At 38.9% G+C, this 27,685-nt stretch overlaps 1 protein-coding gene across 3 annotated transcripts in view; it reads right to left on the bottom strand.

The window, feature by feature from the left end:
- Positions 1–1,617: 1,617 nt before the first annotated feature.
- tub (TUB bipartite transcription factor) overlaps positions 1,618–27,685 on the bottom strand; it is a 43,687-nt gene continuing 17,619 nt past the window's right edge. The window contains exons 1-12 of one of the 3 annotated variants that reach the window (XM_019272566.2): positions 21,559–22,040; positions 15,455–15,506; positions 13,115–13,277; positions 12,193–12,330; positions 10,440–10,595; positions 9,332–9,453; positions 8,211–8,402; positions 7,769–7,881; positions 3,891–4,005; positions 3,227–3,325; positions 2,944–3,115; positions 1,618–1,917 (exon numbers count right to left, since the gene is read on the bottom strand). In XM_019272566.2, coding sequence (XP_019128111.2) covers positions 1,784–1,917; positions 2,944–3,115; positions 3,227–3,325; positions 3,891–4,005; positions 7,769–7,881; positions 8,211–8,402; positions 9,332–9,453; positions 10,440–10,595; positions 12,193–12,330; positions 13,115–13,277; positions 15,455–15,506; positions 21,559–21,596 — 1,494 coding nt within the window. In that variant the 5' untranslated portion in view covers positions 21,597–22,040 and the 3' untranslated portion in view covers positions 1,618–1,783. Of the gene's footprint in view, positions 1,918–2,943; positions 3,116–3,226; positions 3,326–3,890; positions 4,006–7,768; positions 7,882–8,210; positions 8,403–9,331; positions 9,454–10,439; positions 10,596–12,192; positions 12,331–13,114; positions 13,278–15,454; positions 15,507–21,558; positions 22,041–27,685 lie in introns of those variants that run through there. The other 2 variants (XM_019272563.2, XM_019272565.2) reach the window with 2 other exon arrangements.

The raw sequence follows: 27,685 nt of genomic DNA, 5'->3' as shown, positions 1-27,685 counted from the left end.
GAGAGAAACAAAAGCATATTTTGACTTACTGAAGTTTTATTATTTTTTTCCATGATCAAAGGACTGTGTCTATACCACCACAGTAAACTGTACACCATTTACTGTACATTACAACGAGAGCACTAAAAACAGAAAGTGAGAGAACCTTTGGTTCCTGGACACATGTATGAACAGCAGACTTTACAGCAAGAGTATCAACAATTTTAAAATAGAAATTTAAAATAGTTAGAACACAATTGAGTACAAGAATAGCACATTTGATAAAGATTTCCTCATATCCCACAGTAACAATAGCGGTATCAGATTGTTCTTTGCCTTCATTCAGCATTTTTTTTTTTTTGAAAGGTCATAAAATACAAAATACTATTATATATTTGAGAAAGGATACCGCTCCATCAGGAGCAAGAGGAATAATATTTTGAGTAAAAATGTGAACAGCAATAAACCACGTGATATAGAAACTTACAGCCAGTCAGATGAGGAATGTATCAAACTCCACCTCAGTGGAGCAAAAAATGAATCAAAGATGTAAAGAGCAAGAGATGAAATATGCAAGTGTTGAAGCTGTGGCAGATTCACACTGTTATTGTGTGTTTGTTGGCAGTAAGTCAATCTGTGTTGAGTTGATTTTATCCAGGTAGGACACATCAGAAAATATGAGCACAACCTTAAGCCTGAGTGCCTCGGATATTAAATCTGCTGCCTGATTCACAGGACAATCAAAATAGATTCACCTCCAAATGTAATTTAAATATATCTGGACAGTTACTGAAATGTCCAGTGATGTGCACTTTGGATTATTATCTTCTGGAGATTTTGCAACTCAAGCTATTTAATCACTCTAACTGAACTCAGCATTAGGCGACTGAATTCAAAGTAGCTACAGAGATGTGAAGACAGCAAGAATAGCAAAGACCAATTCAAGCTCAGCTCATTTTATGGCCAACGCGCAACACTGGAATTAGTCTTCAAAGGCACAATAAAGTATGTACAGCTATATCTCTTCCACTACAGACTTCAAAGTAAAGTGCACCATCATCCTATACATTCACATACATGACACTGTTGACACGATATTGTATACAGGTATGGTACACAGCACAGTGTAACATGCCTTTGCCCTGTTCATGTCCAAAGTCACTAATTGTTTTGTGTGGATAATAGAGATATTCTTTCTTGTGTTGCTAATTCATGTGCTTGCAGCTCCATGGAGCCAATACTGCTAAAATTGTCGCGAATGATAACAGAAAACAAAATTAAGATGTAATAAATACATAAATAACAAAATAAATATATTGTGGTGACGTGCACGTTATTTTTAAATTCAGTAGCTACATAAGCAGTATTCATGCTTTAGGAAGTGTGTGACATTGTGTTTTTTTGTGTGGCAGATTACATAAACTTACAGATGTTAGTTATAATTTACAGATAAAGAAACGTTAAATTTCTCTAACTACTACATAAAGGAACAGTGTTTGTTTTTATAATGCCAGTATAGTACAAAATGACTATAGTTATCAAAACAAATTGAATTTGATTTTTGAAAGTGGATTACTCTTTGTGCTTGTTTTCTTCCACTGACCGAGACCATCCCAAGGCCCCCCACAGCCCCCCCCCCCCACGCACATACACACAATACTTGAGGCCCATAAAGCATTTTGGGATATGGAGGACTTCCAAGGTACAGTACCGGTTGAGTTGGAGAGCTCAAACCAGTGATACGTTAACAGCCCTTGTTAAGAGGACAGATGGACCAGTTCTCCACTGAACTCGAGGCTGGGATCTATTCACAGGCTAACTTGCTGTCGAAGCTGGAAAGCGCAATAGCAAAGGCTTGGAGGGCACACATTGGGTAGTTATAGTCCATGGTGAAGACATCCTCTGCCACGCGGCCAAACTGCATCACAATGTAGTCAGCTGCAGAGGAGAAGAACCAAGAAACATATTTTGCACAACCTGCTCTGAAATGATGTTATAGAGACCTTGATTACTGAGACTGAAAGCATTCAATATTTAAAACAAATAATTCATCCATAATGAATAACTACAGGCAGCTTGCTTGAAATTAAAGATGGCATCTGACTCCTTTCTAAAAAAAGAAAAAAGAAAAAAATAGGTCACACAAATCCTCTAGTATACTATGCTTCAATTCACCTTGATTAAACATTTAGTGAAAAGACTATACTGGAGAAGAGTGGTGTCACTTTATTTTGATGGAATTTGCATTGATGCTCACACTGGTGTGAACTTTGTATAATATAATCAAGAAGATGTTCAATAATCCAATCAAATGTTGGTCAAAAACATTTTGATTCATGTTCTAACATTTCTTGCATCACATCCCTCTCTCTCTCTGTCTGCCCTTGTTTTCTTCCTGCTCTCCAAAAGAGACAAAAATGCCATGTAGCAAATAATAGCCTAATACATTTTTAAAATTACAGCTAAATATTAGCAGACATCATGTCATGTGATTGGCTGTCTGCTCATTCAGAGAAACTTCCAATGACTAAAGTGTGACATTATGAAAAACAAATGGAAAATGTACAAAATGTACAAAAGATCTTGGATCTTATCCGACGTCTGTGGCAGACTCTGATAAGGACCTAGATAATAAACATGATCCAGAAAAAAAACAGGATCTCCGCTGAGGGAAAAATTCTGCCTTACACATTGTGCCATTTTAGTTTTTATTCGCCTCAAAGAAGTCTTTATATATTCATGCACCTCATTTTCTGATATCAGCTTTCTGCATGCACACCGGGACTGGAAAACTGCTGCTTTAAAAGCGATTTGTATCATGACTTGTAGTTATTTCTAGGATTTTTTTTCTGTATGTTGAAGGAACTTTGGACCTTTGAGGAGAATTCATATTAACAAATATTTATACACAAAATTGCACTTTGTGACTTCATATTTAATGTTAAACAGTTTAGAGGGACTCACGGTCATTGTCATGAATAATTTGGAAATTCTTGACGGACGCCTGAGTGACTCTGCCGTGGAAGTTGAGCACATAGGATTGTGTGTCGTCGTTCCAAACAGGGGTCTTGTTGTGCAGTTCAATCACGCTCTCTGTGTTCTTGTTCTGCCACCTGGCCAGCAGTGACTCGTGGTCCTGCAATGAAGGAGAATTCGGACAAGGACATCATGCACAGCAGATCAAGTATAAGAAGAGGTTAAATCAGTTAGAACAGGTGTGGCTTTTGAAAATTTAGGTAACACATACGTTACGTGGACGAATAGACACTCTTTCATGGTCCATGTTCATTCCAGGAATGATGACGCTCATTTTGCGAGGTCCTTTGAATCCTAAGACATTGGTTTCCTAAATTCAAAAGATGACAAACCCTAAAAATCTTTAACAGCATATTATAGTATGTTATTATATTAAATATCAGTGATGTACAAATGTATTAAAACTGCATTAAATACACATTTTTAGAATCACACACTGCATTATGGTCTATTGAAGGCTGCCTGCAATGAAACTTAAAGCCACTGTCCTCCATAAATAATCATCTGATTTTATACATGCATAGACGATAACTTGATATCCACCTGATTATGAGAATGCCCTGAGTCCTCAGTTTGTTGTATGTTGTATTCTTTATTTCATTTCAAAGGCCACCAGACACATTAACCTGGATGCTGTGTTTTCACAGTAAATAAAATGACATATATCATAGGTCTTCTTCTGCTTATTCTTTTAGACCTGTGATACTAAGTCATTCCATGTTAAGTAGGTTGTCAAGCATTGTATCTCTGTGTATGTAGTCTCACTGAATTATCATGAATCTTATTACCAACTCGCTGCTCAACTCTTGCCCTAACATAAATTAAATCTAAAAAGAATTAGAGCTGAAGGTTAAGGAGCGTTTTGATCAACTCACATAGCAAATGGCTGCTAGCTCTTGGCGCAGGTTGCTAGCTTCGAGGCTGGTAGTGCTCTTCAGAGGGTTCAGACCACTATCGTATACAGTGAACTTGGTTCCCATGAGGTTAGACCTGCAAAGAAAGCATAAAAACAGACTGAAGTGGTCTGATGTTGTGTGTGTGTGTGTCTATTGGCATGGTTGAGAAAAACAAGAACATTCCCAGTGTGTCTCTAATGACTAATCCATCCAGATATTACTATATGATGGTGAAATATACTACAATGTCATGATCCAGGTAGAAACATAAAATGCTATAGTATAACTACAAATAAACAGTAAGATTACCCAACTTGTGATTAACTTGTGAAATGCCTTTGACATTTGCAAAGCAATACAATATTCCCAGTTTGTGCTGTGATGCATGCATGCACAGCATGTTGCATCTTGTAAAATGTTTCCTTTACTGCCAATCTGTAATCCATAAATCAATTAAAAAAAAATAAATACCCCACCCCTTCAGCTCACTCCTATTGTTGAACAGTAATGTAGTTGCTGTGCTCTGATGGAGATTGTTATTGCAGGGATTGATGGCATGGCTTTCCAGTAGGAGGATGGCCAGATCCTGACAGTGACTCATGGCACCACTGAGAGAGGCAAGTGGCCTGTGGCTTTTTTGCCTTTTAGTGACGTCTTATCCGAGAACAACAGCTTGTTGATGACCATTTACTATGTAAACAGGAAGTGTAGTGTTGTGAAACTGCATTCATGGATCTACTGGAAATGAAGGAAATGTTCTACCGATCTGTTTACCATAAATTCTTGACTTAAGATTTCTAATACTGGGGAAAATTCTTTCATTTTTTTATTTTTAGCGTAGAGCAAGCTGAGGTCTATAAATGCTCTTCTTTTTATTATTATAATTGTGTTTCAGAAAAAGATTTGGGGTCCAGTAAACCTTGTTTTGAAATAATAAAAAACTCTCTTCCCAGAAGAGTTTTAATCTTCCTGCATTTCCAAGTACAGTGAAACAATATTCCTCTAGTTTCCATTGTGCATAACATGTGTTTTTACTATTATATTCTTTTAAAGGGTAACCTTATTGTCCCATGTTTTTGTGTCAAAGTGACTAATAGGGTCAACAACCTTTGGATTTGCTCTGGTACTGGGTGAGGGCGCTGCATCCTGCAGCTGCAAAACAGGCTACAATGCAAGGCCCAGATTTAAAAATACTGAAGTTACACTTCAATTCCACCAGTGTCACATTAGTCCACATTAACCATTTACTGTATATAAATGTGTATTTATAGACTTGATATGAGCATTGGCACAAACTGCTTCTCAATCTTAAGCTGAAATTTAGAATTGCAATTCCTTCGAGGCATTCGGTTTATACAGTGGAATCGTAAAACTCTGATATGATATATTTCATCATATGTAACTGTCTTTTATCATATTTTTTCCAAAGGTGAGTGTGAGGGTCTAATAAGTGCGTTATTTTGATTTATTTTAATTTTATTTTTTTGAGACTGAACTTCTCCAAAGACATCATTATCCTGAATCTGTCAAATAAAGGTCTTGGATCATTTTAAGTCTGTGCCAGTCCCATAATTTAAGTGTTGCACCTGCTTGTTCTGGTAAACAGAACTGATTACCACATATTAGACTATATCGTGATAATAAATGTGTTGTTTGTTTGTTTGTTTATTTCTGCATCATACCATATCTTTTTCATGTTTTACAATTAGATCTTTTGTTTGTTTCCATATTTTTCTGTCTTTGTTTCTGAGTACATGTGGTGAGGGGGAGGAGGTTTTAAACCATAAAATTCCATTTCAGTCCAATGAGCATATTTTAAACTGTAGCTGTGCTAATCTATGTATGATTATAATAATAGCATCGCTATGGTACTTCCTAAATCAACATGGCACTATCTGGTTGGCTTTATGCACAGATATTATCAGGGTCTTTATGTGTGTAAATAATTTCATGTAGTAAATGTGGGCTTATTAGTTGAACATATGCTTCCTCACATAATGCATCACGTTCTTTATAGTGCATGTTGTGCTACTATTCTTCCTGATAAGAAATAATTATTTGTTTTATTTTGCTCTTTATTTCACAGTTATGCTCATATTAAGGCTACAATAAAACCCATAACAGTGCAGTAACCCGAACGATATCCTCTAGTGGTTTCACTGTATGATGTACGAGTACATCGTAGGTAAGCAGTTTGGTATCGTGATGTTTTTTCAAAGCTTTAAACAGCTGACAAAACTGCATTTTTGTCCTTGAGGGGGACTCTTGAGAAGCACTAGATGAAAGGTCACTGTTCATTTAAATTTAGATCTTCATCAATCAAGTGAGACTGTGATTGCAAATGTTTGAGCAGTGCATCGACCAATGGTCAGGCCTGCTCTGAAGATTAAAGGCTGCACAGAGCCATATTTGATTAAACTCCCCAAGAGTTTCCATGGAGCCACTATCGCAGCCGTGAAGCTGTCTTTAAAGATTATGTCACTACTCACTTCCTACAAATCTTATTGTGGCCTTACTGGCTCCTACACCTAATGGGCATAAATGCGGAATATATGTAACATTGAGTTGTAAAAACTGAGTGGTGAATTACAGATTCATGCAATAATATAACAAATTCTATATTTTAATTACTGAGGTTAAGGACATTCTAAATATTAGCATACATTAGCAAACATAAATATGAAGGTGCTGTCTGAGTAACCTGGTCTGCTGCTCAAGTATTCATAAATTAGCAGTTTTGCTGATCCTGATTCATACCTTAGTAATTATAGTATGCATGGTATTGTGAACGTGATGTTTTGTAGGCTCAATATGTAAATGAAGTTATGTTGCTTGATTCCAAATGTATCTGAATTATTTATATATGGAATTGTATTTCAGTTAAATTAAATATCCATTTAAATGATTATGATGCTACATTGACTTGTAATCAGGTATCATCCTCATTCTGTGCCCTGTATGTCTCTTCTCCCATATATATATATATAGATATGTATTATATATACACGTATATATACGTATATATACGTATATATAGGGCACATTTATGACACTAACACACCACAGACTATTTCACTTATTTTTGGTGGAGCTGGATCCTATTTTATGGAGAAACTGTTTTCTGCTTTCCCGCTGGTGTCCTCCAGTTACTCTACATCAGCTCTTGGTGATTTACAGAGTTTCCTGACGGACAGTAAAGCAAAGTGCTGTGAGCTGTAGCTACTGTACTGCTGCCCAGACTGTGAGTCAGGGCACCTGGGGGAAGAGGTTTTCAGGCCTTGGGCATTGGGAATTGCTGACAGGCAGTGACACCGGAATGGGCAAAAGAATTAGAGCCAGGCGAGCGGGCTATGTAACCAGGCTTAACAGAGGCAGGGCATGGCAAAAGTGAAGAGACAGAAGAGTATGTTGACAAAGCAAACTAAGAAGAGAAAAAGAGAGAATGATCTAACAAAAGGCTGCAGGGCAAAAGGGACTGACTTTTAGTCGTTGGTGAGAGCTTTGTGAAATAAAAGGCTGAAGACAGACAGATGCCTCCCTGGGCTTCTTGTTGTAACATTAGCTGGCTGCTTTGTTTTGTGTTGTTGCACTTGCTTGATGTTTGGCTGTTAGCAAAGTTGTCAGAAAAAGATGTCATTTAATATTGATAGAAATTTGTATCAACACTCAACACAAGACCTGAAATAAAAGTACAGGGTTCAACATTTGAAGGAAGATTTAGATAGCGATGACAGAAGTACAAAAGTTAAATAAAGGAACTTGAAGAAAAAAAACATGATTTCATAAAAACTCAGTGTATTTCATTTCTGGTGCAGGCTGCCAAAATCTGTCACGCAGCAAAGCCACTGCAGACTTACCTCAGTTTCCCAATGAAGCTCTCTCCACCTCGGGACAGATCAGTGGGATCGATAGATATGAGGTAATTGGATGTTTTACTCTTTTTCCTCTTCCTGCCAGCTAACAGAAACACCTGTGACAAGCCAAGCCGGAAACCAGATTAGAAAATATGAACTACACCAGCATCCTTAAGGGCAATCAACCTATTCACTTGAAACTACAAAACAATCCATTCAAAATATTTTATGTCATACACACAGTGTTGAGCACACGAAAAAACCTATACGTCTTTATGAAACTTTTTATTCAATTCTTGATACACAACATTAAATGTCTGTTAGTCTTGCATAAACTGTGCAACTTATTTAGTTTCACAATGTTTAATGTACTATACTTAAGTGTTTGGGTTGATGAAGTCTGTTGTTTACAGTGACAACATTTCTGTTCGCTGACCCATCTCACCTTCTTGCCGTCCTCTCTCTCCAGGTGAAGGTAGTAGGTGGGATACATGCCTCTGTCCATGCCCTTTTTGTCCCTGGTGATTCTGCACTTCACTCTGACCCCCTGTGGTGCGGGTCGCAGAGAAAACTCTTCAAGGTCATCTACATCGATGACAGGCTCATTGACTGGTGGAGTCGGTGCTGACGCTACCTCCTGTGGGTGAAAAACAGCCCACACAGGGCAAGACCCCTCATGAGATGTTGGACCGGTGAGTGATGCAGTAGAGTCGACTTTCATTAGAATGGAGTAATGAGCCTGAAGATCAAATCGCCCACTGGGACTGAGAATGAGCACACTGTGGCTAAAATAAGGACCTGGTATAGAGATGAAAGACTAGAAAGATTAGAGCAGAATTAGATAGAGAAATGATGGTTATCATAATAACAAAGCAAAGAGGCTGTTTTAAAGTGGGTTTCATTGTTATCTGACCTGGGTCATCCATTATTACACCTGAAATGGAGGAAAACAAAACCTAAATTAAATATGTGACCTTAAACTTTAACAGGATTAGCATCAAGCGGACCCAAAGCATGCCGACTTCAAGTGATCAGAAGTAAGAAAAGTGCAAAATAACAGCTTGCTGACTGCTGATAAACACTTAATCTTATGCTTGATTGTTACAAACCATTAATGCTTACAATGGTCCACCTGGGCTTTCATGCAAGGCTCTCTGCCTCAGGTGTGTATCTTCTAACTGAATAATTGGTTTCCTTTCAAACTCCCAGAGGCACATAACATGTCTGTGTGAGATTATTGTTCCACCACCTGCGTACAATATCATCCGCACTGTAACATGCACAGCAAAGTTACTTTAAGGTGACATCTGTGTAAAGAAATCGCAGGCCAGAAATAGCAAAAGCCCAAAATAATTCCAATATTGCCTGTACAACTGCATTTGATTTGCAAGATTTATTACTCTACTTTCAGCCATGGAGTTTTAAAATAGAGTCCAGCTGAGCGACAAAATTGAGTCTACATTTATTCCCTGCTTGCTATTCAGTGTTAAAATGCAATGGTTGCTGGGTAAAATAAAAACACATGATGCAAAGAGTGCAAACATGTGCTGTGAACTTCATTTTCACCTTGCATGACTTCTTGCTCGTGGCGGAGCCTGGTCTCGTGTTGCTGTTGAGCTGTGAGGAACTGGAGCTAATTTCATCTTCATCGTCCTCTTCTTCATCAAAATTCATACTGCTGGACATACCTTGTCAGACAAGAAAAACAAAAAACAAGAGGTGTCACTTTTTTTTTCTTGTTAATTTTTATCATGAAATGCTGCAATAAATGTAGCCTCTAACAGGAACATATTCCCACTTCATTAACGGTTAGATATCACTGAACACTAAATTTCAAGCTCATTCACTTGAGGTGTTTTAACATCTTTGGAAATGCGGACAGGAACAAACTCATCTCTCGGTAATTACAGCTCTGCACAACAAGGAATATGGTTGTTGAAAAATTTAGGAGCACAACCTCATAATTTATTTCCAAAGTCTCTATTTCTAAAAACTGTGTCTGAAATCATTTTCTATTTGCTCCCTAGTGAACTGTAGCTATCCTCCATAACCCCTATTATATCAGAGTGTCCCAAAGTGTGGAGTACAACATACTGTATGTATGTACTGTCCTCAAAAATTCCCATACTGCTTCGAAAAACATTTTTGCTAAAAATGTCACAATACACTGATGACGGGGGTAGATGGAGACAGAGGATGACATGCAACAAAGGCAGGCTGTAACCGGACATCGGTCACTGCAGTAAGGACTCAGCATAAGCACATAGGGTACACTGTACCAGGGGAGCTACAAGGGCACCCTGTGCATTTTATACAGTAAAGGTATAAAAATGATGATTTACAGTATGTGTCCAAAATATTGTAAGTAGTAAGTAAGTAAACATTGTTATATGAAGTAATCCATGGTTATATAGTAATCCATGTTTATAGCAAAAACATTATAGTGGCAGAAAAATATGTCAGCTTCATACAGTGACTGAATGATATCATTCATACACTGGGCCTTAAAATGGCATTTCTATTTGCAGTTGCCCATTCTAACATGATTCAGTGTGTTTCACCCTCCTACCAGAACACCACAGCCGCGGCCCAGAATGCCGTGGGTGTAAATATGAACTCATGATCGTGATATTGCAGATGCAGTGAGAGAATTATTCTTGAAAGCCGACGGTACCTTTCTTGAGCATGGTGACGCGCAGGTCCTGTTTACTCTGCGACTGAGTGCAGCTCATGACGGGCTCTGCCTCGCCCTCCTCTGTGGTGTTATGACCCACTGTCAGGATCTGGATCTGACCATCATCCTGCTGGGAAGCCAGGCCATCGATCGCTGCTGAGCCACAAGAGAAAACTCCATCAGAGTACAGCTGCACTACTGTTCATGAATCAGTAACTCGAGTTAACACACAGTAAATGGGTCTTCAAAACATAACAACAAATTAGGAATGTAGTCCACACTTGCCTGAGTAAATCGGATACCATCTCTGCTTTGATGGATATGTGGGTGTTTTGTGCTCTGTTCTTATGTTCTAATGAATTGTTTTGATAACTATCTTCACTATTTCATTTGCTTCTGATGTGTTAGAGGGAAGAACATTATGCCTGTGCTGCTCCAAGCATTCAAAGACTGTTCACTACAGTTCCAAAACAACTGAAAAGCTCTTCTCTTCTTGTCCTTGTCCGCTCTCTGTCCTTTTCCTCAGACAGTAGAAGTATGAAGTAAAAACAGACACTGCAAATAGACATTTCACAGGACTGCTTTAAATGAAGCGTTCATCGTTTTATATAAGGGGCATTCTAGATTTGCTGCAGTGTTGCTATCATGCACAGTTGCTAAGAGAAATTGTAACTTTTTGGCATGTACTGACACGTTAGTCGATATTAATCTATACATGTATAAACAACAATGGTGTGCATGTACTGTCTGACGCCAGTCTGTACTTGTTCTGTACAGGTTTTGTTTTGAATCCCATTAAATAGTGTTTAACCATTCTTGTGTTGGAGCTTTCAGATGTAGATATTTTATTTATGGAGCAGGCTTAATAACAACATCAACAATCTGTATTCATCTATTCTATAGGCTTGGTACAATAGCTCTCCTGAAATTGTTTGCGTATGCTAAATAGAATGAGAGGGAGACAGAAAGGAAGTGAGACAGGTCTATCAGTGGTGAGTTTGACGCTACTGGCCTGATTAATTTTTTACCCAAGTGGAATCCCATTACCTTTTTTTCCATTTTTTTTTTCTGGGACAGTTATTCTTAAGATGAGCATCTGCTATATATTACACAGACGGTGTTTGCTTTGTGAATCAGGTGCGTATTGTTCTGTAATGGTTCTGTTGTGCTCTGTTTAACTATCACACTGCAAAGTGTTCAGTCTGCAGTAAAATACTGTCAATGTTGAAAAACCGTAAAAGCAAAGAGGCATTGTTGATGCAATTTGAATGCACCATTTCAGTACTCAGTTTTCCTTCTTCCATCTCAAGACTAATTTATATCTTTACTTATGGTGTGTCGGCAGTCTGACAGCACTGCTATTCATCATCACGGAGAGTTGAGCTCTGACAAGCATGGCACCACAGCGGTGACTATGAGGGGCAGCTTACCAGATGTGGCTTGAAAAATCAGTAAGTGAACCATCATGTGAGGATTGTAAGGAGGGCTCGACAAGACAGTTCTCTTTCACACTGTGGATCTCTTTTATGACTGAAATCAGCTGTTTTCAGTGTTTAAACATGAACATGCAAAGACCTGGAACAATATGTTTAAAAGAACATCCTCATTAATCTCCTGTCTATTTTGTCTTTTACCTCATTTTACCTCTATAAGTCAATCTGTGAATCTTTGTTGCAGCCTGTCCATTCACCTTAGCTCTATCTTTTCTTCACACTGTCTGTCCACCCATTCGTCTTAATACTGGCAAGCTGACCTTTGTGCTTCCCCTTCCTCTCCTTCTTGTCGCTGCCTGTCTGCGGAGTGGAGCTGGCCGATGCTTTGCCCTTTTTGCCTGAGCGAGGCGGCTGTGCGTCCGCTATCACCTTTACCTCCTCCTGTTCAGCTTCTTGCACTTAACACAGGGATGGAGAGGGCAAACAAGCACATGCAGGTTTAGTAGTACAGATGGACAGAAAAGAAGAGAAAAAGTGTTGGGCACAATTTAAGCTGACAAAAAATGAAACGATGTGTTTAGTAGGTAATAAATGACTTAATAAAGAGCAGTGTTCTTTTGATAGGACAAACAAATTCTTACAAAGTCTCTGGTAACATCATAAATGGCGAAATTGGGGGTGGAGGTTTGACAAGCTTATGATTACCATTTTTTCCATCAGATTATTATCCTGCTACAGAGTAACATTTTGTCAATATATTTTCTCTTCTCTCTGCATGAAATGTGACAGTTCATGGCCTGGAGCCCAGAAACTGGCCCTCAGAACAGGGGATTAGATGGCCGCTCTGGTCTCTGTGCGTAGATAAGAGACTTCATCAACCCCAGGCCTAAAACCACTTCTGTTCTCGAGTGGATAGATGCAACAACAGTGTAAGCTCCTGCAATACATGGTACAGTATGTTGTACTGTTTCTACATCATCTTCTAATTTAAAATGGTAACATTAGCAGCAGTTTTGTCATTCTTTTTTTTTAATTATTCAACTAATTTCAGTTTCAGTTTTATGCTACTTGTAGTACCAGTTCCAATTAGGAAAAGAAACAAGACTGCATAAGAATAAAATTTCTTTTAGCCCAAGAGCAAATACTTTGAGTAAATAAGATGCTGTTTGAGTGTTGTCTTTTGCTCTGTTTGAGCTTTCTAAATCTACAGAACCACTACAGAAGAGAGCCGGTCTCATGTACCGTGGTAGATGGTGCTGCTGTTACTGCTGAGGTAGGATTCCACCAGCGGAGCCTGTTCCTCACTCTGTTTGGTCCGACGAGTTCGGGACCTCCCGTCCACATTAGACTGGACCATCAGAGGCTCCTGCCTCTTCTTCTTCTGCTTCTGTTCGAGGAGCGCCCGCTATCGTGGAGGCACAGTTTCAGTATTACATTATCCTATTATGGATCATTATAAAAAATAAATTAAGTTAAAACAGTGTCTCTGAGGTAAACAGCAATTGCTGCTTTCAAGAATACCCTCTGTATTTCTGTGGCGTTTTGATTATGTAATCATTTATCTGGTAATTATTTAGGATCATCTCAATTATGTTCAGTAGATTTACTGAACATAATCTTCAAAGCTTTACTCTCTACTTCTTATGAACAACTTCTCAGACAGAATATAAAACAGTTTCCTGTTTCAACTCCTTTGTGATAATCACTTATTAGGCAACACAGATTTTCTTGTAAGTTATCTTCCTACAGTGTTCACTAAAAGCAAGTGGCAATAACACATCGTCTGCTAAATCTGAAGATGTTTAAGGATGTGGCGCTCTGACCTGAGGCTGGATATAGCCATTCGTCTGGACTAACTGTCAGCTATATATGCATGTCTTCAAACCAGAGCTCATCAAATATTCAAAGTTTCTATTAGTGGAGAATTCAAGCTGCAGAGCATTGGAGCTCTACAGTATCCCATGTAAAGCTCACATCCCATAACAGTAGGTGGATTTACACAGCGCATGGTCTTAATGGTTATAGCTTTGATGTGTGGGTCAGACACTTAACATAAACTTTGGTGTAAAAGGTTTTAAATAAACAGCAAACCTCTCTCTGTTTCTTTGGCGAATAGATGTCAGTAGTTATACACAACGAGAAAAATAACCAATAAAAACATGTTTAGTTTTTACGTCACACTGTTTCTATAAACCCTGCGTGAGTCTCTGACTGCAATCTATGAAGCTATCAATCAATAATAACTTGTTTTATGATGTTTACATGCCTAAAGCTAGGTTAAGTGAGCACAGATGAAAAGCAGCCCGCTTGCATGTCAAATAGACCACCTGGAAGGCTTCCTATTGATTAAATAGGAAAAGACTGCAGGAGCATTTGATCTGACTACAGAACAGAACATGATGCACATTAGAGAACTCCACTTTATACGCATTGTTCACTTTAGATAAATAGGCTGACATCAGAGAAAGCAGTTTTCCATACGCAAAGAAAGAACTAAAAATGGTTGAACTGCAGCCGGGGCATGTTTGTCTTGTCCGGCTTTAGTGTTGCTGACAACAAACTGTGAAAACAGAAAAAAAAATCCTTTTCCTGTATCTCTACATTGTGATTTTGCAAGAGTAGATTTTTTAAAAACGCCATGATGATGTCCATCAGTGAGGATAAATCTGATCATTTAGGTTAGGCATGAGTGCAGATGCTTGGTATAATATAACAACATAACAATTTTACCCTATTGCATGCATCTGGCTGCTAAAACTGTTTTATAAAAATGTAATGTAATTAAATGTAAGTAATTACTTGCTGTGTGGGCTACCTCTAGAAACTTCTTTAAAACCTGGAACTGACCAAAATCATCTAAATTTACATAAAAATGCAAAGGAATATCGTTAATATACAGTAACAGATCATGGAACATAAACTTCTGGAAGAAGGATGGAGATTCATTTTCACTTTTTTTAACCTGTATAATTAGCATGTATCTTAGTTTTCATCAGCTGGGAATTTAAAAAACTCACTACACCGATATGGGATGGACGATATGGACTAAAAAATTATCCCGATAATTTCTGGTATTAATGATAGAAACACCAATTCAGCCTAGTCTTTTTGACTATAAATCTATCACCAAAATAATAATAAAGGGTAGGGGGAGCTGGTGGTGAGCGTGTCTATACCTGCTGAATGTAACCGCTGTGAAACAATCAGAAACAATGAGAACACACACACACAGGTAGATTATCAGAGTTTAGGCCATGAGTCCACCTGGATAGTCTCTGCTTCAGAGATATTTTAGGCTGTGGAGGTTTGACCGATCTGAGTGTCTGATTGGCGGCCGGAGCGTAAGGAAAGAGCTCTGCATATCTTCTCCGCCTTCCGCCATCTTTGTCAATATGTTGGGCTGCGAGTGTGTCGTGCACATCTATACGTCATCATGGGAATTTATTGTGGGATGACATATTCTTACCCTGGGGAATGTTTTTGACGATATATCGTAAACATATCGTACCTTGCTACTACACACTCTTTGTAAGTCCTGACAAAGCCCGTGTGTTACTCTGTTTTTAGAACTGCACGTCTTACCTGTCTGTCCAGTTTTTGCTGTCGGAGGTTGGTGCCCTCATCATCTAAAGTGCTGCAAAGAAAGAAGGATGGTGCTGTTAGTTGTTAGTTGTCAGCTACAATACAATGACAACATTTTCCGACCTGCTTTAGTGAATTTATTTGGTAAAACTGCAACAGAAGGCTTACCACTCTCTCTATAATACATGTGGTAATAAGGCTTGTTTCCACTTAAATTACTCTACCCCATGTCTGTTTTTACGACTGCTCCCTCAAAATGCACAAAAACAAAATCTGATGATTCGTGGAAAACAATCTACTTGTTTTCCATGAATTCCACTTGTATGAAAGGTGTTTTACAGTTATTGTACACTCTATTTTGAACACATTTTTACAATAACGTACGAGGAGGATTAAAAGTATTAGGGAATTATATTAGATTGTATTTTGGGGAAGGTAACAAAAGAGTCTTATCTTGTAAGTATGCACTTATTTGGTGCATATTTTCAATGAATCCCCGCCTTAACACAATTGTGGGGTTTGTGTGTCGTCGTGATTTTGGGACATGTGTTGTCAGGGGCGCTAACCCCTCGTAGGGTCTCCCAAGGCAAATTATTCGATGGCAAATTATGAATCGACCAAGAAGAAGCTGCAGCACCTCACCTGAAAAAGGTAAAAGTGGAGCCATTGGGGCCAGACCTGAGAGGGGAGCTCACCTGTGAGTATCTGGTGGACTGTCCTGTGGCCCTACCGCCCACAAGGATGGCATTAGGGTCTGGCTCCACAAACCAGGCAACAGGCAAATGGTATGGCACTATAAGTCACTGTTGTGTGCTTATGCAGCTCAGAATACCCAGCAATTCTCAGTTGGTGCCCTGGGACTGGTACTGAGAGACTTCAACGCGTATGGAGAAACCTGGGAAGGGTTGATTGATTGGAACGGGCTGCCTGTTCAGAACCAGAGTGGTGTTCTTTTATTGAACCTCTTTGCCAGCCACGACTGGCAGTGAACCATGACCATGTTTGAACATTAAGTCATTCAGAAGTGTGCTCAGCTTTGTGGTCGAATCATCAGATTTTCAGTTTTCAGACCCTCAGAGGAGAAGAAACAGTTCATCCAGATAAACAGAAGAAAATATATGGATGGATATTTTTGATACTTGCGCACTACTTTAGCACTGAGTGTCTTAAAGTGTCATTCAGGCAAACTGAGTTAAAAATAAAACTTAAAGTTCAATACATTTAGTTTTAATTTAATAAACTGGTTGGTCATATTTTTGACTTGTTTGATAACCTCCATCTTTATTACATGGACATCTTCAAATGACTTGTTTTATCTAAACCACTAAAACATGAGATTTATGACGATATAAAAAAGACATAAGCAGTAAATGTTCACATTTTGTGAAGCAGAAAACAGATGTGGGGAGACTTCAACAAGCTTTCATTGACCCACTACATTATACTGCTTGAGACCTATAATTTGGTTTCATGATGCATCCTGGTTTTCTTAGCAGAAAATTACGGAGAGTTAATTTGCATTTGCAGCTGAGATTTTTTTTTTTTTTAGGCATTACAAGACAAGAGTCTGGAGCCTGGAGGTATGTACATGTGCTGATCTCCTCAACTATGTCAGCAGAGATTATACTGCAGCAAACACCATTGTGTCTGTTTGTCTTAACACGTAAGAAACCGTGCTGGTGAACATACGGACGGCAGCGTCTGTCACAAGAAAAGCACAGAGGGTCTAATGATGGTGGGTGTCGTATGCTGTACAGACTGTAAAGCTGTTTGAGGCATATTCATGATTTTGGCCAATATAAATAAACCGACTCTACTTGAATTGACATTCCTTCACACAGAGCACTGCCTCTTGTCATTCACTTTTACACTAAGCAATTTGGGTTTAGTATCTTGGACAACCTCTCCATGTTTTTCTCCAATACGTTTCACTACGAGCAGCGCCTCTGGTCAGCTTCATCGTAATCGCAGTTTAGCTCAACTCAAACCTCTGCTGCTGCATGATCCTCCTCTCTGCTGTCTATATGATCAGAATGTACAATATCACCCTCTTGAAAGTTCACTGTAAGCTGTGTCACTATTGGTAAATCAATTATAACCATCATCAATCAAACAGTAGCTGTACTTCACTTGCATTCCTCACCCATAAAAAGAAAGTATTTGATTAAAAAGACTGTGCGTACAGCCTTGTCTGTCACAAGCCTCTTAGTGTTGCAGAAGCATGTGACAAATGTGACAAATGCTGCTATACATGTATACATATCTATATTGATTTATATCTCTAACAAGCATTCTTGTGTCCTCTGCAGCAGATTCTCTGATTGTTCCTTCGGCTCGTGTGGCTGAGCATCTCAGAGGCCGCTGAGAAACCTCAATGGTTCGTAATTATAGGCCAATGAGATGTTTTCTCCACAAGAGTTGGTCACAGTGCGCTGCAGCAGAAGATAAAAGGATGAACGAGGGGAGGGGGAGTGGTGTCCGCTGATGTGTGATGAATGAAAAAATTGTATTGTTTTACTATGCGCAGCTCATGACACAGATACCTAATGATTTTTAAGTCTCTTATTTTACATTAAATTAGCGTCTGAGTAACATGTTTATGTTTAAAAGCAATGAAAACTTTCCATGCATACTGCCTGAAGATGTATAAATAATGCACATCCAAGCGATAAATCCCCATATAGGGGCATGTATATATCTGCGTAATCAGTTTGGTTGATTATGTAAGGCTGACGAGTAATTGTAGGACTGGTGGTTACAACATAAAAGCAGAATGCATTACAAACGACTTCCACCTCTTACACATCAATGTGTTATCTTTCTCTCTCTATGACTCATTGAAATTATCCAAATCCACAAATCTGTTTTCATTTCCCATGAAGTCCTAATGGTGCATGATAAATTAAGTCAACAGGTGGTTTGACATCACGGTTGATGAGCATCAAAAGCCTCAATGTGTCAGTTATGGTAGTGGATAGTCATGTCCGAAGGTGGCCGGTGCAAATAAAAGAAATGCTGCAAACGAAAAGAAATGTCGCTGCAAATTTTTTTTTAAAAACATTGAAAATAAAAAGAAACGCTGCTGCAAATAAAAGGACAACAAATTAAAAAAGCCACAATGGAAGTGAATTACCGGGGCTATTATTGCCAGGCACCGGTGTTTTTTATATGAGAGAAGAAGAAGACCAAGAGAGAGAGAGAGAAATAAGAAGAAGACGTGAAATAAGAAGAAAAACGAATGAACAAGTAAATGAAAAGGTTAGTGTTTCCTGCCGCTACGTGACTGTACTTGTCAATGTGTTATAGTTAGGCCATGTAGCCCCAGGTTTGATATGAATCTGAACTGGAGGATGCTGTGTATTGTTAGCTTCAAGCGAGTACAGTTCTGCACCTAAGATCAGTCAATGAATATTCAGTCTACCTGTATCACTGCACTAGCGACTCTAGTTTCGACAACAAAGGCCCACACAGATGCAATCCGAATGTATTTACCTCCCACTCTGTCAGACATACAGACAAACAAATCACTCCATGTCTGCAATCAGAGTAATCAAGTGTGTGAATAAGCATCAGACGGAAAGATAATGACACAAACAGAGCTGTTCCAGTGGAGGTCAAACAGCTCATTATTGTGGAGAGTCTCTGGTCACTCTTGCAACAGACTGATGGTGAGGGTTACAGGATCCTTTATTTTCTGTTAAAGCAACATATTTATTTACTGTAATGCAGTAATTGAAAACTCAAGGCATTTTTACAATGCCTCTATGTAATGACCAGGTAAACGACGACAATTTGAATTCCATCAAGAATGGCAACATTTGAAATTTTCCATCTGAACCGGCACTGAGGAAATCTGAGCAACATGCTGAAATAAAAAAACACTCAGACAAACGCTCTACACTTACGTCACATGCAAATATTTATAAAGATTTGAGTTACTAGACATTTATTATCAAGTACAGTGAACATCCAGTGGACTTGATATCATTAAATATATCAATATATATCATTAAATATCATATGTATTGGCACACTTGAAGTGTGCACAGCCTTCTTTTTCTATTACAACTGAGAAACTCAACCATATTTTGAAGCAGCTGAACTCTGCTCTGATTATGCAAATGTTTTGATTCATTGTACTGTATGCCCATATTTAAGTTAAATTTATTTGTTCCTTTGAATAGCATTTAAATGCTCACTACTGTAAATAATCTTGTTCCACATAAACAGATAAATTCATTGTGACCTGAAACTATTAAAAGTTTGATTTGGACAAAAAAAAAAAGGAGAATATTTCATTAACTCAGTCAGCCACAAGTGAAATTGGCACTCAGGTAAGGGAAGGATTTATCAGTCACTGTGACTCCTCTTCACTCTTTTAAAATAGTTCCATGCGCATGCATCACCAGGTTTTATATGTGTGACTGCAGTAGCACCTGGCAACAGAGGAGGACAATCCAATCTGCACACAAAAGCATGTTTAATTTTCATTTGCATGGTGCAATGCATGAAATTTGATTGCGAGAAAATTAATCTGATGAGCACTGCACAGAACCACACTGACCTTGAAAGTAAAGTAAATAATAGAGCTAACACTGATAGAATGGGACAAGAAGAAGATGTTAGCACTATTATGCATGAGATTAACCAACCTCAGGCGCGATTTTGTCACGTGAAATGAATTATTTCTTTGACAATATACTAATTACACTGTTTCATTTGCTGAGAGCTCACAATTTCTGCTTTCCTTCCTGGGTTCTCATGTCAGAGAAAAACAGAAAGAAAGCAAGAATCTTCCATTACTTATAATATCAATCTGATGAATTTGCTCCCCACAGAGAAGAGCCATATAACTGCTGATTCGTCTGAATGTGAAATATGTTTCCTTTATTTTATCCGTTTCTATGAATGCACGCACTGTATACATCTAATGAGATGACAGAGCCGCACAGTGCAGCTGTTTCCTTCAACTCTGCACAGAGGTCCATGCATTTTTCATTATTGCTTCACAGGATGAGAAAAACTGCTCATTGAGAAACCACCAATGTCTCTGCCCCCATCCTCTCACTGACACTCTAACAGCATACTATAAGAGCTAATTTTGGACATTGATCATGGTTAAATTTGTTTAAATTATTTTGTTGCTCACCATTCAAAAACCTTTAGCATGTTCTTTCTAAGACAAAATTGACAAGACCAGAAGTCCAAAACTCAATAAATATTGTTTGTTCACTACTGTCAGTCGTGGTATATATATTCATCTTTTGTTTCCAAATTCATCTAACGATTTCCTAAAATGCTTTTGTATTAACCGTGTTATTTAATATGATGCCTAAAGATCTGCTTCTCTGCAGTCTTTTCCATAAGTTTTAAATAAATTCCACACAGATCTTTCTGCTGTCACCCTGATGCAGTCTCATATCGGTAGATTGCCACAGTAACTTATAGCAACCATGAACCAATGGTATCAAAGCAAGCAGGGAACCATGGCAATGGGTATTCAATCAGAGGAAAGAACCAGCAATAGTAATGGACTTGGATAATGTAGATATAGGTTTCCCTACTATAAGGTCATATTTTTGTAATTTACAAACACTTAAAAACATACAAATAATATCATTTTTATGCACAGAACACACTAATCAGGAACTTTCACTGTGATGTTTAAAGTGATTATATGACCTACATCCTTATTGAAACTACTACTCTTGAATCTAATAAAACAGCACAGTTTCTGAATGTACCCATGAGCAATGGAACAGTGTAAGGAAAGATAATATTTTTCTGCATGTGAACCAAAATTGAGACAACAAATACTTTTAGGCATCTGAAATTCTTTTCTGTGGTTCACCTTTAAAAAGGAGCCTCGATCTGAAATATAATACCAGCAACACATTTCCACTCAGCATGCTCACATTAACAAAACAAAAATATTATGCCTCCACAAAAAAAAATAAAAAAACACTTTCCATTCACAGTGTTTGCTTTCATTGTGCATATTCAATACCTCTACACTCACATGACTTAACACCCGCTCAGATTCACAAACACGCACATGCTACTTCAGGAGATGAAACCTGTGCCCTGGGAATATGGTACAGTACCTGTAGGGGATCCAGTCGGAGGAGTGCTTGGAGCTCATTCTGTATCAATCACTCTGACTGCTGCTGCTGCCTAACTGCAAGGCTAACGGCCTGCAACAGCACCAGTGCACAAGTGGCTACGGGGTCTGAGGACAGCAGCGATCACAGCCAGAGAGCCCACATCGCCTGTTCATCCTCTGCACACAGCTCTACGTCCCCCAGCCTGCCTTGTGTGTTTCTCTTCGTGTGTCCTCTAGCTGTGGAGCATCAGATGACTAACAATCCAGACAAGACAGCCGCACTCCTCAGTCATGCACAGTGAGCACATGAAATAGCCGTTTTCTTCTCTCCCATGTGGACGCTTCCAGTCAATGCCTCTCCTCTTCTCTTCTCCCCATCCACCGCCTCTGCTCCTGCTCTATGCTGGCTCTCTTCCCTCGCTCTCACTCTGTAGGCTCTATCTAAATCTCCCTCCGTTTCTTGCCCTTTAAATCCCTCCCTCCCCCTTTCCACCTCTCTCTCTCTTCCCCCCCTCTCCTTCCTCTCTGTCCAAATCTCGCTCGGTGCCTCTCTGCCCAATTTATCTCTCGTTATCTCTTGTGCAGCATCACCTACAGCAGCACTGAGTGCAAAGCCTTAAGCAGAGAAGGTTATAGAGATTCCCCTTTGTTTTCCCTCTTTGATGTTCCTTCTGTGCTGTTTCTGCAGTGCCACCCCTCTCTCTCTCTCTCTTTCTGTGTCTTTCTTGCCTGTGTTGCATGAGGCATGTAAAGCAGGGACTCAGATGTGTTTTCTGGACCATAATTTATTTATTCTCTCAGAGTAAGAGGCATTAGCATATGACTGTGCAGACTAGTGTTAACAGCCTTTAATTCAACACTCTCTACAGCCAAACAAAGGCACCCTGTGATAGTGCCACAGCTCTGAACCTCTCTCACACACATCTGCTTCCGCCCTCCGTCTGCCGCCCCTCACTGTCACCACACAAACACACATCACTCACTGTGTTCCCAGGGTTATTCAGGAGCTCATCTATAGACAGTTAAACCAAACGGCTTCCTTGTAACAAAACTGCTTAACAAGGAGTCGATTCATGTCGACTCTATCAGCAGCTCTAGTTTTAAGTGTGTGATCCTTGCCTGTGCTGATTATTTTGGAGTGAAATCGTCTGCAGCAATCCTGAAAATGATTTGAGGAAGAAAATCTATCTGCTTTTGGGTACAGATGAAAGAATTTTCATCAGCTACAGGCGAACTTGATTGTGCTGCATTTCATCATCCATGTGTTGCATAGATTTAGGACACTAAATGCACAAAAGGAGTCTGAGACACACAAACGCGCACACTCACACACATGCACACACTCAATGTTTTATCGCTGAGGCGTTTGTAATGTGCTGAAGGTCAAAACTCATATCATGTGCTTATCAGATTGGACACACTGTGCTACATGGTAAACGGATGCTATAATCAGCACTGTGTAAAATGTTATTTAAGTAAAGAAAAGTCAACAGCAGAGTCACTGTTGAGTTCCTTCAAGCATCGTCCCTCAATTATTTATGGCATGTTGAAAAATGAAGCATCACTGATGGAGATCAGTGGTAGCGTGCCAAAGTAAACCAGGAAGAAAATGGAACAGCAGTGAAAGCCAACAGAGGACATTTCTGTTTCATAAAGTCTGGAAAAATGTGTTTTAAATGAAAGATTAATGAGTTAAAATAACCAAGCCAAAGATAACATTTATAATAGATAATTGCTGGCATGATAAATAACAATTAATGATTTAATATCTTTTTAAAGCAGTGCTGCACTCGTTACAAAAACATTTTCAATATTTCTCACTTTATATCTTATTTTATATTTCTTGTAAGGTATAAAAAGTGGTAATAGAAGTCTAATAGTCTAAATATTAAATCAGTCAAAAATGTCTAAATTGCTATCCACAAATACTGAAGACATATTCTGTTTACAGAGCTTGGCAAATAGCCTGAAATGAAAATAAAGATCATACAGTCACAAAACTTTTCCCCAGAGAAATATGATATTATTCTGTGAATCTGATGGCTTCAACTGCTGCTTTACTGAAAACATAATGAAACACTGATTGCAATTCTATGACCTTTCAAAAATGTCAAGTCACAGAGGTGTTTCATTTTGATTCAAACTGAAAGAAAGTGTCGACAGACCGACAACAGTCAAAGAAATCACCACACCCCAAACAGATCAATCCCTCCCACCATGTCACAGACCACCAGTGACGCTTAAACAACATGGAAAAGTGGGGAGTTGAGTTGATCACATTTTCTAAGAAGGTTAACAATATATCACTTGCATGTTCGTTTCTTTGGAAAATCTGGGTTTTATACTGGTAACATGATCAATAAATAAGTTTATTATTCTGCTCTCCAAAAAGAAATGTCAAAGCCGTCACTGTATGTATTTTTCGAGAAGTATGTTGTATTTTATTGAAGTGGGCAGTAAGGCTCTGCTGAAGTTTCATCTGCAAGTTACATAATCGTAATTCCACTACACAAGAAAAATTTTGGTCTAAAATGTAAAAAAACTAAAAGAGAGATAGTGTAGTTTTTTTTTGTGTCACAGCCCAGGAGACCCATGTGGTTTGTGGATTTTGTAATTTATCCTATGATGCAGTTATTGTGATGAGAAACCAAAGCATGAACATTTGCTGCAGAAAAACAACCGGCATCATCAATCCTCCTAGGTGCAATTATCTGCATATTTGAGAAGCAGGACGACACAGTAATTAGGCAGACATCTTGTGTAACAAACGGAGGTTGCAGAGAATTGGTAGAGTTGAATGTAGATGACTGTCAATATCTGTAACTGACTGCCAAAGAGCCCCTGTGGTTAATGGTGTGTCTCCTACAAATCAGCTGCAGTGATGAAAGTGGAAGTAAATGGAACAAGCCACTCCACTGAAGAACAGGTGTAAGCACAGCACCCTGCTTAATATTTGATGCTGTAGGGACGACTTTGAAGTTTGGCTTTGGTCATAGGAGAGTAAGAAGTGGGATGGAGACTGACTTTTATATAATTTCATGAAGACAAATGTATATTCTTCTTCCTACTACACTTAGTAAACAAAGTGCTCCATTTCTCCCTTCCCCCCCCTCTGGCATAATAGCCATTACAGCATTAAACCACAAATGATAAGATCCTCCTGACAAATTCGATTTTTTTACCAGTCCAGAATTTGTTTTCCCAGAGGCATTTTATTGTTGGTAACAGGAGGCCAGCAGTATCAGTAGTTATAATAATGGTCCTGGCACAGGAGGCACACACTGATGTGAAAATGGATCTCTGGATTGTGTCCGCCTGTCTTAGTCGGACTGGCTCAAACACAGCTGCAGAGCACATACCCTTATTAATATCGCAGCCATGGTCAGCCATGCAGGACATGAGCCTGCTGATGACTGACATCTAATGTAACCCTGTATGAGTCTGGGTGAATATGTCTTTGCAACGCACAAATCAACCAAAGTGAGCAGAGAGGCCATTCCTAACAAATGTGCAAAAACAAACTTGCATGTCCATGGTTTTCTGATGTTACATGTGTTTTTACAGTAGGTACCATGTAAGAAGGGTTTAATCTTTGTACAGCTTATGTTCCCCCACTTCAGTGATTCTTCCACTTCTGATTTTCTGGATTTGCAGCAACTGTGTGCTGCCGTGCATCCCAATTCACCGGTGGCTCGGCCTCGGAAGGAATAGGCCTGTGAAGTTGTAGGCTTAGATATCAGCCTCGCAGATATCAAAACTAATGCTGCTCGGGCAGTTCTCCTCACAATTCACAAGTTTGCAGATATGAAGTTGCAGAACTTTAACAGAAAATAAGATGATGATAAAGTTCAATGGTATCTGAGTTTATAGTAAACATTCTGAACAAAAAACAATTCACCAGGTAATGGCATGTATATTTCACTGTTCACAGCATGGCAAGGACTTCTACCACTTTATAGTGACCAACAACTTTCTTATTTACATTTATTTACATTACTTTCTCTTTGTCCAGTTAGTGTGATGTGGTAGTTATCATATTTTGTGATAAAATACAAATGTGATCAGCTGCAGTTGGAGAAACCTTGAAATGGGACTGCCTCATTATACTCTTATGACATAATCAGCCTTGAAATGCGGGATTTCGAAGGAGGTAATTAGGACAAAGGGAGTGAGTCACGCACGACTTTACATCATATCCCACACAGGAGCGTGCTGCACTTCGGAGAGACTGGAGGAAAGCTGAGGGATTCTGTCAGCAATAAGTTGGTGTAAGCTAAAAAAGCCCTGTCTGCATCAGGATTAGGAAGCAGATGGTATTTAATATTACTCACCTGTTTAATTATGCATAACAGAGGAATGAATGGGCGACAACTGATATGAGATGGTGCAACATGATGTGGGGCAGAAACAGAAGATTTCTGAAGCTCAAATGTGGCTAAAGGGCTGGTGTGTAGGATTTAGTGGCATCTAGTGGCGATGTTACTGATTGCAACCCCTCCTCTCAACTTCAGTCCTTCCTAGCGTGAAGGAGAGACTACAAACGTGTAAAAATGTCAAAGCCTCTCAAATCTCAGTCAGAATCAGATAACATTTGATTCTCCAATTCAGTCTGGAGTGCCAGGCTAAAGCGTTGCTTCATAATTTTACGATGAAACCACATTGCACTGAATTAACCATGTAAAATACAGTACAGAAAAATCTGACAACACATATGGCCTATATGATTAAAAGCCAAAAGCAGCCCACTGAGGCTTGCTATGAATCAGCAGTGGTGTAACGTTCCAGACACAATCCAGTTGATGATATTAACATTGATAGATAGAGACGTCTGAAATACTCAACAAATACTCAAAGATACCTATCTATCTGAGAGCAATCGTAGGTGGTTAAAACCAAAGGGGCAGCCTTTGGAGGTCGCTGTGAGGCATACACAGTGGCATCTTTATTTTAAGGGGAGTTGTAAATCTTAGAATGAGAGAGCGAGAGAAACAGAGACTGTGTGTGTTTGTGAGTGTGAGTGAAAAGTAAATCTCACAGCCTCAGAGACAGAGAGTCAGCAGAGACTGTGCATGAGCTTATGTATGAAAAGAATGAAAAGTGAATGAGCATATTGGCTTGTGTTCACTATTGATTGAATCTAATGTGTGCCCTCTATTGATTCCCTCTAATGTCTGCGACGTGGTCTTTGCTGGTAATGGCATTTTTAATTCATAATTCAGTCATGTTTTCAGGGACCACTTCCTTTGTCTTAGCATCGCATCAGACCAGGTCTGCCTTCAAGTCAGGACTATAGCAGAGTGTGAAGCTATGCTTCAAACACACATACACAGTCCTTGTACCAACAAAAATCCCTGTATCTCATCTCACAGTGGCCCAACAGAGGGCATGCATAAAACATGATTTGGATTAGAAAATGTCACATTGGATGAAACAGTGTCCCAGTGTCCCAGTGAGGCAACCAGATGGACTGCTTCAATACACTAAAGTTCCTCTGCATCCTCCATTCCACAGCGTTATCTGTGTGTGTGTGTGTGTGTGTGTGTGTGTGTGTGTGTGTGTAAATACAATGTGATCCATTCTAATGAAATAAAAAAAAAAACATATTTATTTTCATGAAACAAGCAATATATATAGATCTGTGACTGCAAATGTCAAAAACAGTGGTAACAAACTGAAGCTTAAACCAGAACGAAACCAGACTACCTGAACAAAGGCTATATGTCTTGAGCTTTGTTAAATTGGTGTTTATGGCAGGGTTTCCACTTTAGAAACCACTTGTATCCAGGGGCAACAGCCAAAGATGCACAGCTTAGTATAATAAGAGGCACAAAACCCATTATGGACTGATGAGTCATCGGCCACATTTTCCCTCCCTATTATACAGATGTGCTAACATTTATCAACAGCTGTTTAGGATGCAATCCATGATTTATTTATTTGTTTTAATTGTTCTCGGCTGTTAAAACTGGACTGGATGTGGTTGTTGAGTTATCCTCAAATTAAACTTTGCTCAGCTGTGAACTATGAAATGTAGGAGTTTGCTTCAAAATCTTTGAAATCACCACATCTTCATTGTTTCGAATAATATTTGGGATATAAGCCTTTTTTTTACAGCATGTCAAGGATGT

The sequence above is a fragment of the Larimichthys crocea genome, chromosome VIII (assembly GCF_000972845.2).
Source record: "Larimichthys crocea isolate SSNF chromosome VIII, L_crocea_2.0, whole genome shotgun sequence".
NCBI classification, from domain to species: Eukaryota; Metazoa; Chordata; class Actinopteri; family Sciaenidae; genus Larimichthys; species Larimichthys crocea.
Note: the sequence above shows the minus strand (reverse complement) of the source record. Positions and strands in the feature narration are given on the sequence as shown.